This window comes from Macrosteles quadrilineatus, unplaced genomic scaffold, assembly GCF_028750875.1.
Source record: "Macrosteles quadrilineatus isolate MER2022 unplaced genomic scaffold, UCM_ALF_1.0 Scaffold_46__1_contigs__length_943047, whole genome shotgun sequence".
In the NCBI taxonomy this organism is placed as follows: Eukaryota; Metazoa; Arthropoda; class Insecta; order Hemiptera; family Cicadellidae; genus Macrosteles; species Macrosteles quadrilineatus.
In genome coordinates this window covers 87704-101130 of record NW_026542639.1, presented here as the reverse complement: position 1 = coordinate 101130, position 13427 = coordinate 87704, and the positions used below count along the sequence as shown (strand labels likewise).

General features: G+C 37.8%; 1 protein-coding gene across 1 annotated transcript in view; it reads left to right on the top strand.

Moving 5' to 3' along the window:
- Positions 1-13427, top strand: part of LOC129005936 (guanine nucleotide-binding protein G(I)/G(S)/G(T) subunit beta-1) — a 56444-nt gene that overhangs the window by 33473 nt on the left and 9544 nt on the right. Inside the window, exons 3-6 of the mRNA XM_054434973.1 lie at positions 2804-2949; positions 5242-5412; positions 11991-12113; positions 12740-12869. Of these exons, the coding sequence (XP_054290948.1) occupies positions 2804-2949; positions 5242-5412; positions 11991-12113; positions 12740-12869 (570 nt within the window). The remainder of the gene's footprint in view (positions 1-2803; positions 2950-5241; positions 5413-11990; positions 12114-12739; positions 12870-13427) is intronic.

The window sequence follows — 13427 nt, the reverse complement described above, 5'->3', positions numbered from 1 at the left end:
CCATTGTTTTTTGGCGTCGGTCCACCTTCCAGCTCACACGATTCCCATCCATTATATCAGTCTTGTGTCACCTAAAACAAGTTCTTTCACTCATTGTATCACTACCCTGTAAGTATCCGTAGCACTTTTCCTCAGTTTTCCACAAAACTGTATTGCATATCTTTGCTCACAAAAATCACCCATGGTAAAATTAAGAGACAAAAAATTTGCAACTGTTTATTAATCTGTTGCAATGACAACAACAAGTATGCTATAATATTAACAGCTGATTTGGTTGTTGCCAATATTTAAATGTTTCATACCAAATTGAAAAAAACGAATTATTGTAGGCTACTTCGTTTGCTTGCATAAATGCTACTGTCAGTCTTTATTGAAAACCCCTCGTGTATATATATTGTAAGAAAGGGGATTAACCCCGTACCCACGGTACTCATCTACATAAAACCAAGACGTACATAATACACCAGAGGCACTTAGGGACATAAGTCCCTAAAAAGCTCAAAATGTAAAACAACTTATTTAATATTTAAACAAACTAAGAATCAAACTATTTATTTGTCAAGATGGATATGCCTGTACACCATATCTTTGTCTAAAAAAGTTTCTCTGGTTGTTGTTATCTATATATATGAAATCCAATGTTTGTCCTTTAAATGTTAGATACCGATGAAACTTTAGGGAAGTAAATAAGTACTATACAAAATAAACAGTTTTATTAGCATTCACAGTTGACACAAAAATCTTTGGTTTGGTTTTCAAAAAGTCTCAATTATAGATCACGTTGTCTAACCCTGGTTATAATATAGGATACAGTGCATTGCAAAGTTAATTGGATAAGAAGTAAACCAACGGTGTGTATTGAATACTGGCTTGGAAATATAGCGCGATCAACTATATTCAAGTAAACAAAAATCAGCTGTGTATGGCTTCCAATGCTATTGTTATGGAGAACATTTTACGTTATATCTAAATTGTTGTTACAATTTTGGGAATTCCACTTTTTTTCCCGCGGGGTAGAGACCTTTAGTATAGATATACATATATGAATTTGAACGGATGGTGTTTTTGGCCTCTGGAGACATAAAAACAAAAAAGTAAATCGGTCCCGGGTCCAGGTCTTACTATGAAATCTATGGTAATAGTTTATTCCCGATTTGGGAAATTCGCTAAAACTAACTAAGTAAACTCAGATATTATGTGGTATGTAAATGCAATTGTCCTTGACAATAACTTTAGTACCATAAAGTAGTTGTAAGTGATTGACAGGATTGCTAGTCAATTCATCCAGGAAAGCATTTTTTAACTAGTAGACCAGATATACCCTAACCAATATTTACAAATAATTCATATATGCAGAATTATGTAATTGGTAATTTGTAAGGACATTTTATAGGTAATTATAAGCATGACATACATTTACAGCGGACTCCACCATTTGGGATGAAAGTGTAGGTTTTATCGGCTTTTTGTTTTACAAATTGAAAGGGCAAAATTCTAGTTAAGCGGAAAATCTGAGAGATTATAGTAATGCACTTATAAAGAGGGTCTCTTGAGCTTTTGTCATATTTCTAGTGTCTTTTTAAAGTTCATTATTAAAAGAATACAAACTAATTTTATTTTTAAGGGTAAGTAGTTGGAACTTCTTCCAGTTTTTAAGTGACCCCATATCGTTACCCTGCATTTAAATACCTTAGTTAGGTTAGATAGGTAATTAGGTATCTAAATGTACAGTTAGGATATAGGGTCATTTGAAAATGGGAGGAATGAATTATCTATTCCTTCTGCTTAAATCGCTACATGTACAAATAATTACAATTTTAACAATATATACCAGGATTGTTTTCATAGCAATGAAAGCCAGTTGAGCGGAGCAATCATGTTTCATGGTTATTAATAAAGCAATAAATGAAGAATGTTTTATCTATGACTGTACGTGTACCCATTCGATCAGTGGTCGTTTCCAAACTGGAACTTAAATGTAAACTTAAGACTTTCTCTGTGGCATTTGATCAGTTGTCATCATCCAAATTTTTTTTCTTCGTACTTTTTTTCAGGTTGTGGCTTGATTTTCAACATATGCCATGATTGTTTGTTTTGTTTACATTTACGTCGTTATTTTGTAACCATCATGGCAACCCATAAGACCAATGTTAAAATTAAAAACTTTGAGTTACTTTAAAATAATATAGGCATTATAAAAAATTGAAATTGGTTACGTCAAACCATCCAAACATTTGACAAAACAACCTTGGTAAGTTTGGCTAAAATATGTTCAGCTGTTATTGAGATTAAGTGTTATAAAGATTGCATTAATGTTGATCCCAAAGAGCTTCGCTTCGCTCCGCTCAATGAAGTTTTACAAGCATAAAGTAATCAAGAATACAGAGAAAAATTAATAAAATTGTGAACTTAAATTTTGAGAATGATAAAACTAATAAAACTGAATATAGACCTAATAAACTTTATAATTTTGTAGCTACCATAGTTATAATTTGTATAGACAAACACTGCCTGTGCATCTGCTGGGTTGCTATAGTCTTTTAATGACTTGGATATTTAAACGGACGTTGAATCAAAAAGGAAAAAGAATTAGTTTGTATTTTGCTTTTGAGGATGAACATGCAAATAAAATCAAATGAGTGATAAGATGTATAGCAATCATTTCTGTGGGAGCAAATGTAACCGTACAGTTGTGTCGCCCAGGAGATTCTTTACCTCCCGAATCATAGTGTATTTAAAAATACTAGCGACAGGAAAAGTCTTACTATTTTACCTCAGTGACCAATGCTATGTTATGTTGCAGGATGCCAGAAAAGCAGCTTGTGACACAAGTCTGGTGCAGGCCACCAGCAACATGGAGCCCATCGGCAGGATACAGATGCGAACACGGAGAACTCTCCGTGGACACCTCGCCAAGATATACGCCATGCACTGGGGCTCTGACTCCAGGTAAGCACTAGAGATGGCAAATACCGTTACTTTGCTAGGACCGTTCCTTAGCTTTTTGGTAACAGTTGAAGTAACACAATTATTTTTTCCACCTTATATTTCCTCGTCCAGTACGTTTCAGCTAGTTGGTGTTGATAGGAAGACGCGATCAGCGTTGTTTCACTTTCATGCTCTAACAGTTCAGACATTGACTATAACACTGTTCAAGTGTCCGCCCGCATAGTCTTCAATCTATAGTGTTATATAGTCAATGGTTCAGACTATGTTACAGAAGTAATGTAGTATCCTCTGTAATCTGTTACGAAGATTCTATTATTTTGTATCGCTTGCTGTTAATAGGAAGACACAATCAGCAGATTAGTTATTTTACTCTCTCTAACAAATTTCAGACTATGTTACAAAAATAATACAGAAAGTAAATATAAATACGTACATAAAATATGTCTAACTAGCAGAGCACCCGGGTTGGCATATAAGTAATTCTTATTGCAGTTATGGGAGAGGACACGGTTTAAGAAAGTTTGGTTCTTATACAGTATGCTACAGCACATACACCATAGCCATAATGTTCTACCACTGTACCTAAACTATAGAATAAAGTAAAGTTCTCATTGTGTACCACAGCTTTTTCTTGCTAGTTCGTTTAAATCATCTGTTGTCAATGTCGTCATAAATGCAAAAAATAATAGTGCTACTAATAATTGGTAAACCTTGTAACTTTTTAATGCTATTTAATATCATAGAACCAACGTGTGCAGTTAAAACAACTGACACAATTCCTTTTAAATGTGAATACTGATAAGGTTAACATGGGAAACTAAGCCACTGGGACGGAGCCCGAAAGGATTTTTGAGATAAGAATATGTATATGTTAATCGGGAATGTGAGCTATTATCATACCAAATTCCAACCCGTTTACTATTTTTCACGTTAACTTGTCACAAACATCAATACATCCATCCATCCATCCATCCATCCATCCATACATCCATCCACCCATCCAAACTTTCTCAATAATAATTTTAGTAGGATAACACTTGAAACATGTTTAAACTTATACTGTTTTAACAAGATTATAAACCTATAAAGAAGGTGAAAAGATTTAAACTGTACACCTCAATCATCATCAGACCCTATATGCAAATTACCAATTAGGGGTATTCTCAATAATCTATTACCATGACACTATTATTTCGTATTGCTTATTGTTATAGGAAGATGTGATTAGCAGAATAGTTTACATTGCTTCAAACAGTTCAGACTATGTTACCCAACAGGCAGTAGGTGTGAAAATCTCTCTCAAGATTAGAGCTACAAACTCTGTTGAGTCAGCTTTTAACACAGTTTTAGCACCGTATTAATAATCTAATTATGGATGAGTCAGCTCCAAAATTGATTTTTTCAGTCCATTTCCAATATCAACTTGGAGATTCAAGATGGTCAATTGCAGGCTTCCATTCTGAATTTAATAATAAAGTCTGACCAAAAGCTCATCAACCTGTTAAATTCCACAGTTGCTCTCTTCCGAAGTTGAATAAAGAGCCGCTGCTAAACAGTGTTGTTGTACAATGTTTGACTTTATTTATCACTGTGTTAATAGCTTTTTGGGTGACCTTATATGTGACAGAACTGATTGTCAAGGATTTTTTTTATTTATTTAAGACTTAAAACTAAAATACAACTGTTTTAACGTGAAAACAACTAAACCTACCAGGAATATAAATCCTCCAAAGTTTGAGTTAGTGGAGTGGGTAGGTTCATTCATACCTAATTCCAGCATCCCTCTAAATATTCTTCAAATAAAGAAAATAAGATTTGGTCTTGATTGAAGCTTTTAAAGATTTAAAACTTGACCCAGCTTCCCTTTAAGATTGTTGGGCTTTATAGAAAACTGTTGGTCTTATTCAGTAAGAAAGCTACCGAGGACGTCTTTCCCATCCCACAATCATTTCTCTCAATAACCCAATCATTTTTATTAAAAGAAAAATCTGTAGCTTTTTGATGGCTTGAAACTGGGCTCAACCTTAGTCCTTGGCTTTAAATAAACGATCCTTGCTAAGAAACAGCTAAGTTTAGTCAGTAACAGAGCTACACAGATTATCTCGCTCCTTTCCACACTCACATTTAGTCTCATTGCATTCATATTCGTCTTTGTGTGCACTGCTGGCTTTTAGTAGCCTAATGATAAGTTATAATAATTGGGTTTAAACATGCATGGTTTCAGGAGAGTAATGACTAATTATTGACAACTTCATATTATAATTATATTAATCTTTAATGTTATTGTTTCAGGAATCTAGTGTCCGCTTCACAAGACGGTAAACTCATAGTTTGGGATAGTTACACGACTAACAAAGTTCACGCAATTCCTTTACGTTCAAGTTGGGTGATGACCTGTGCCTATGCGCCATCAGGAAGCTACGTAGCTTGTGGTGGACTCGACAACATCTGCTCCATATACAGGTGAGTTAACTGGACTAGTGGTAAGGTGTTATGTTCAAGTTGGGTGATGACCTGTGCCTATGCGCCATCAGGAAGCTACGTAGCTTGTGGTGGACTCGACAACATCTGCTCCATATACAGGTGAGTTAACTGGACTAGTGGTAAGGTGTTATGTTCAAGCTGGGTGATGACCTGTACCAATGTGACATCAGGAAGCTACGTAGCTTGTGGTGGACTCGACAACATCTGCTCCATATACAGGTGAGTTAACTGGACTAGTGGTAAGGTGTTATGTTCAAGTTGGGTGATGACCTGTGCCTATGCGCCATCAGGAAGCTACGTAGCTTGTGGTGGACTCGACAACATCTGCTCCATATACAGGTGAGTTAACTGGACTAGTGGTAAGGTGTTATGTTCAAGTTGGGTGACGACCTGTACCAATGTGACATCAGGAAGCTACGTAACTTGTGGTGGACTCGACAACATCTGCTCCATATACAGGTGAGTTAACTGGACTAGTGGTAAGGTGTTATGTTCAAGTTGGGTGACGACCTGTACCAATGTGACATCAGGAAGCTACGTAGCTTGTGGTGGACTCGACAACATCTGCTCCATATACAGGTGAGTAAACTGGACTAGTGGTAAGGTGTTATGTTCAAGCTGGGTGATGACCTGTACCAATGTGACATCAGGAAGCTACGTAGCTTGTGGTGGACTCGACAACATCTGCTCCATATACAGGTGAGTAAACTGGACTAGTGGTAAGGTGTTATGTTCAAGTTGGGTGATGACCTGTGCCTATGCGCCATCAGGAAGCTACGTAGCTTGTGGTGGACTCGACAACATCTGCTCCATATACAGGTGAGTAAACTGGACTAGTGGTAAGGTGTTATGTTCAAGTTGGGTGATGACCTGTGCCTATGCGCCATCAGGAAGCTACGTAGCTTGTGGTGGACTCGACAACATCTGCTCCATATACAGGTGAGTAAACTGGACTAGTGGTAAGGTGTTATGTTCAAGCTGGGTGATGACCTGTACCAATGTGACATCAGGAAGCTACGTAGCTTGTGGTGGACTCGACAACATCTGCTCCATATACAGGTGAGTAAACTGGACTAGTGGTAAGGTGTTATGTTCAAGCTGGGTGATGACCTGTACCAATGTGACATCAGGAAGCTACGTAGCTTGTGGTGGACTCGACAACATCTGCTCCATATACAGGTGAGTAAACTGGACTAGTGGTAAGGTGTTATGTTCAAGTTGGGTGATGACCTGTGCCTATGCGCCATCAGGAAGCTACGTAGCTTGTGGTGGACTCGACAACATCTGCTCCATATACAGGTGAGTTAACTGGACTAGTGGTAAGGTGTTATGTTCAAGTTGGGTGACGACCTGTACCAATGTGACATCAGGAAGCTACGTAGCTTGTGGTGGACTCGACAACATCTGCTCCATATACAGGTGAGTAAACTGGACTAGTGGTAAGGTGTTATGTTCAAGCTGGGTGATGACCTGTACCAATGTGACATCAGGAAGCTACGTAGCTTGTGGTGGACTCGACAACATCTGCTCCATATACAGGTGAGTAAACTGGACTAGTGGTAAGGTGTTATGTTCAAGTTGGGTGATGACCTGTGCCTATGCGCCATCAGGAAGCTACGTAGCTTGTGGTGGACTCGACAACATCTGCTCCATATACAGGTGAGTAAACTGGACTAGTGGTAAGGTGTTATGTTCAAGTTGGGTGATGACCTGTGCCTATGCGCCATCAGGAAGCTACGTAGCTTGTGGTGGACTCGACAACATCTGCTCCATATACAGGTGAGTAAACTGGACTAGTGGTAAGGTGTTATGTTCAAGCTGGGTGATGACCTGTACCAATGTGACATCAGGAAGCTACGTAGCTTGTGGTGGACTCGACAACATCTGCTCCATATACAGGTGAGTAAACTGGACTAGTGGTAAGGTGTTATGTTCAAGCTGGGTGATGACCTGTACCAATGTGACATCAGGAAGCTACGTAGCTTGTGGTGGACTCGACAACATCTGCTCCATATACAGGTGAGTAAACTGGACTAGTGGTAAGGTGTTATGTTCAAGTTGGGTGATGACCTGTGCCTATGCGCCATCAGGAAGCTACGTAGCTTGTGGTGGACTCGACAACATCTGCTCCATATACAGGTGAGTTAACTGGACTAGTGGTAAGGTGTTATGTTCAAGTTGGGTGACGACCTGTGCTTATGCGCCATCAGGAAGGTTCAAAACTTTGTGCCATTGTAGATCTAGGTCTATACAAATTCCATAAAGTATGATTTAGCTACATCCATACGTTACAATTATCTATTCAAGTGGCCTTAGCCTATCAATTTTATAAACCATTTTTTATCTTTTTTACAATCAGACTGGTAAACATTCTACTGAAGAATCAGCTGTTAAATTACCATTAACATGTAAACGGTTACGAAGAAAGTCGTTCAGCTTTACTAAATCTTGAAAAGCAACTCTAGAAATAAATTGAATGCCAGGGGTGAAGCCCAAAAGGAAATGATCTTTTAGTTATTCGTCCATCTGCTAGATCATAAGCTTTAGAGCTAATAGTCTGGGCGTCAGCTAGGGGGACCTGGAAATTTGGGTGGACAAAGGTTTTTTGACTGATTCTGACTCAGTTTTTTGCGCTGATTACGAATATGCCGGGTGCCACCTTGGCACCCTTGGGCAAACGCCGCCATATTGGAAAAATGGCGGCTAAAACTGGTTTTTCGATAAATACTCGAAAACGGTTAGTTTTAGAGATATTTATGTAGAGACATAAAATGTAGAGCGTAAAAAACTACACAGAAATGATATCAACACCTTTTTTGATAAACCTCACGGTTTTAGCACAATTTTGTGAAATTTAAGTTATTATTAACATAAAGTTGTAATTTAGTGCCAATACCTATGACATATTACATTCATTCTTCAAAAAACAGAATTATATTATGCATTACACATTTGTACAAGTAACCTTTGTAAAAAATAATTGTTATTAGTGCCTTCAAACCCCCCCCCCTCCCCACACATCACACTCGCCCCTTTACACTGAACATTCTCGTATTCCCCCAATCTGTAGGGACAGTGAGAATCTCCCGGTTTATTTTAAGCAACAATAGCACTTATTGGTGTGATGAAAAAATATAAATACTGGTAAAGTTACAGATTTATATTTAAGTACGGTAATATAAATAATGGAGTTATTGCATATAACTGAGAAGTCGCTTGAGGTTTTAGCTTGAGCCATAAGTAAAGGCATGCTGTGGGTTTGACGTAAGCAATTCTATGTAGATAAGAATTTATCGAAATTGTCACTTACAGCTTGTATAAATCCATCTTTGCAGTCTCTTATACCCGTTAACATTAGATTTTTAGTAGCTGCAACACCCGCTGATGCTTTAAACCGCCGAGCATCACTGTATATACAGGTTACACCAAATTTGTGTAGGTAGTTCATTGATCGGTTTCTTCTTATTTAGCAGTAATGATAATGCTTTAATTGTGGTGTTTTGTTTAGTCATTATCGAAGTAACAATGTTACCTATCATCAAGGAAGGTAGACCAGTACAAGCTCTTTTAAAAATGGCAACAATATCTTGCTGATATTAGATTCAAGGCTTTCATGATTCAATTTGGTTTCATAGCTGTCTCTGTTATCTGTGCGTGATGTAGTTTCTGATTCAATTTTCTTTTTTACTTTTCCAAAACTACATCCTTTATCTTAATCAGATAATGCCAGTTTTATCGCAAATGGCATTTGATTTTTAAACGCAACTATGTTAGTATTTCCAGGAGAAATTAACACAATCAAGCTAGGTCCTACATGTCTGTTTTTTTTTTTTTTTACCAGAGTTTTACGTATTATGTTTGACCCACCCTGGGATTTATAAAACTCAAACAGCTCTATTGAGTTCCAAACGCGTGATGGGTCTTCTTTCATTATATCAATAATTGATTTTAAAATAGTATCTTCACTACCAAGATTTGTGTTTGTGTAATTTATAGGTCTTTGTTTTTGGTGCAAAAAAGCATTATGACTATCCCTATGAAAACGTGCATCGGCTGCATGTAGATCTCCAATTACGCCATTGATTCTAACTTTAATTTATTAGAAAACTCATCTTGCCTTAACTCACATTTTTCTAACATTAATTGTTTTAGAGTGGGCTTGTTCGGTCTATCAACAGTTCGGATTTGGGAATATGGTTGCCCCATCGGTCGGGATGTTTTAGATCAATTTTCAAACATTTTTCACCACAGTACAGGCAATTTAGTCTAAAATCAAAGCTCTCTATATCTGATCTTTTCAAACGCTTAGGTGGTGGAGGAACTACGGACGGGCTAATGTTTTAAATGCACGCTGAATGTGGGTCTTTGATATCTATGAGGAAGAGGACACACAAGATTTATGAAAATAATCGAGTAAATTTTATCCAGGTATATGAACAACTCTTCTTGTAGTTCAATACTTGCTGATTTAATTGATCAGACTCTTACAGGGCCTCCACTTATTAACTGTCCATTTTTTCCGCAGTTAAAAAGCAAGAATGTTCCCTTCCCTTTGAGGTAAGCTTTCATCCTCTAATACACTTTTATTTTCCGTCATTATCGTATTCAATTCATTGTTCCAATCTAGAACAAAACACATAGATTGGAATCTTCATTAACTTTATAAAGACGTTCCACAAACATATACTGTGCCGGATCTGGGTTATTTTCGTCGGGGTGGTGGTATTTGAGGGGAAGAGCAAGGTGAAGTTTCGCCACACCATGTATATATATTTTTTAATGTAAACTTTTAAATAGAAAACCATTTGTTCTAATATTCAATACATTATTATTTGCCAATTTAATGTATAGGCCTATATTGATATATAATATACTAGCTGTACCCGCGGGCTTTGCCCCGTTTAACTTCATATGTGAGCTCGTTCGCATGGCTCAATCACGTCCTGGTTGAAGTTCGTTAGCTACGCTCACTCACCTTTAGATTGGAGCTCGTTCGCTGCGCTCACACGCCCTGGTTGAAGTTCGTTCGCTACGCTCACTCACCTTTACGGTTGGAGCTCGTTCGCTGCGCTCACTTGCCTTCAGGTTAGCTCGTTCGCTACGCTAACTCGCCTCCGATTTGAAGTTCGTTCGCTACGCTCACTCACCTTTTGGTTGCAAATTAGCTGTTGTCATAAATTAAAAAATATAATAGTGCTGCACTCTGTTGGTAATTCTTGTAACTTTAATGCTATTGAACATCACAGAACAGAACCAACTTGTTTAATTGAAACAGCTGTTATGATTCATTAATTCCATTTAAATATGAGTACCCATTAGGTTAACATGGGACACTCCAGAGCCACTGGGGCGGAGCCCGAGAGTCCGATCAGAATAAAAACCACTTAGTTTTCCTATTTAATGCCTAAAGAATCAGTTTACAAAATTTCAGCCTCCTAGGTAAATGGGAAGTGGGAGAATTAGTGATGAGTGAGTGAGTGAGTCAGTCAGTCAGTGAGGGCTTTGCCTTTTATATATATAGATTGTAATAGAACCTTGTACTAACTAGTATTACAGCTTGTCAATTAAATGCCCAACAGAGTAAAAATTATTAATAGTATCATCGTATTTATCTAGTCCTACAGCTAGAATAGTCTATGCAGTTGGCAGGTATTTATAAGCAGGTTAAATCAATGACATAATGCAATAACATAAAAATCTAATTTTAAGATAATTTACCTTAGTAATTTCTAACCAAAGTATCAAACTACATATCACTTGTACACCACTTACAAGCAACTATCACAACTGTATATGAAACTTTATTGAAGGCTGAGCGCGCCACCGAGCCCGCCAAAGACTCGCATACAGAAATAGCTCAATAGCTACGGGGTGGGTAACTGAGGGATGTTAGATGGAACTAACAATTATTTTAATCAAAGGTTACTTGTACAAATGTGTAATGCATAATATAATTCTGTTTTTTGAAGAATGAATGTAATATGTCATAGGTATTGGCACTAAATTACAACTTTATGTTAATAATAACTTCAATTTCACAAAATTGTGCTAAAACCGTGAGGTTTATCAAAAAAAGTGTTGAAATCATTTCTGTGTAGTTTTTTACGCTCTACATTTTATGTCTCTACATAAATATCTCTACAACTAACCGTTTTCGAGTATTTATCGAAAAACCAGTTTTGGCCGCCATTTTTCCAATATGGCGGCGTTTGCCCAAGGGTGCCAAGGTGGCACCCGGCATATTCGTAATCAGCGCAAAAAACTGAGTCAGAATCAGTCAAAAAACCTTTGTCCACCCAAATTTCCAGGTCATCGTTAATTACAATGGGTCGACGCCCAGACTATAAGCTCATCATAAGCTTTGTGTTTATGATACATCAGTCGAAAAAATCAGTTGAGTAGGACAGGTGAATTGTACAGAGAAAACCTCCTTTATGGTGTTAAGTATACCGGTAGATTGTAACTAACGAAGCACCCCTATCAAATAGGAATGAGAAAAACTAATTGTTAGACTACTCACTTGAGCACTGTTTCTGAATTTGACTTTTTTGTTTCAGTTTGAAAACGAGAGAAGGTAATGTGCGAGTTAGTCGGGAACTTCCCGGTCACACAGGTTATTTGTCCTGCTGTCGGTTTCTCGACGATAACCAAATAGTCACAAGTTCAGGAGATATGTCATGGTGAGTATTGCTGTATAGAATAATCAGAAAGTGTTGTGTTAAAAGAATTTTCAAGCGCACAATCTTTGTGAACGCTTTTTGCAATCACAAAAGTAAAAGCTTGGTTTGATTTTCTGATGTCTGGTTCAAGCTCTTAGTGACTAGTATCTAAACTTTTTCATGAAGTGAATGGCATCCAAACTAGCTGGAGCTGGACTAGACGTGGGCTTGTGGCAACTTCAGGAGTATCCCTGTGGTTATATAGTAACTACACTGCTATATTTGTCTGTGTAGTAGGCAATGACATACTGTGATGCCGAACTTGTCCTAAAGATCGTTGATCCTTATTAATGTACGGTAACAAAAGATGCAAAGGTTTTACCATAAAAAATGGTACCAGTATCGATAATCAATTTTTCAGGTAACAGGTAGATCGGTGGTATTGACTCATCACTACTTATTAGTATAAAAAGTATCATGACTGGTCAGTGTTTTCCTGTGATTTTGGTTAAAATGAAGCTTAGGTATTGGATGAAATCGTTTTCATCATCACTCATAAAAAAACACTAGCTCTCGTCAATTTTTGTGGGAAAAACTTAAATCAAAGCCACTAGTGTTTTGTAATGTTGTGTTTTCTCTGTGTGTAGTGCGCTGTGGGACATAGAGACTGGACAACAATGCACGTCGTTCATCGGCCACACTGGAGATGTAATGTCTCTGTCCCTTGCTCCCGACATGCGTACCTTCGTTTCAGGCGCCTGCGACGCTTCTGCCAAAGTAAGTACATTGCTGCACACAACGACGATGTAATTATCGGCTTCAGTGCCACTATCACATAGAGCAACCTTTGGTATTCCATGGACTTATTATTCGGTTAATGCATCAGTTCAGGGTGGAAGCTCCAAATTATCAATTGCTGGTTCTTTTTGCATTTTCACTGTTGCTAGCCAGGGCTAGAGATATACAAGGGCTGGCTCACTCCTTTGATGTTAGCGGTCGCTGCCTGATCCTACTTCCCCTCCTCAGTGACGTAGCGCTGGTACATTGGCGCGGCGCGACGGTAGCCTAGCACGGCAGTGCATAGCATATGTCACCCCAGGGCTATGTCACCCGGCATCTACGCGCATATTAATAGTTGTGTTTATAAAATGTAGTTTTGTAGTTTGATTTTTAAAGTTTGATTTTTAGTTTTGATTAATTAATTGAAATGTTTACAATTAATTAAAAACAGAAATAAGAAGATCAATCATTCAATTTCTAAAATTGGCCAGGGGGTAAAATTCCGGGGGGTAAAATTCCGGGGGTAAAATTCCGGGGGGTAAAAATCCAGGGGTA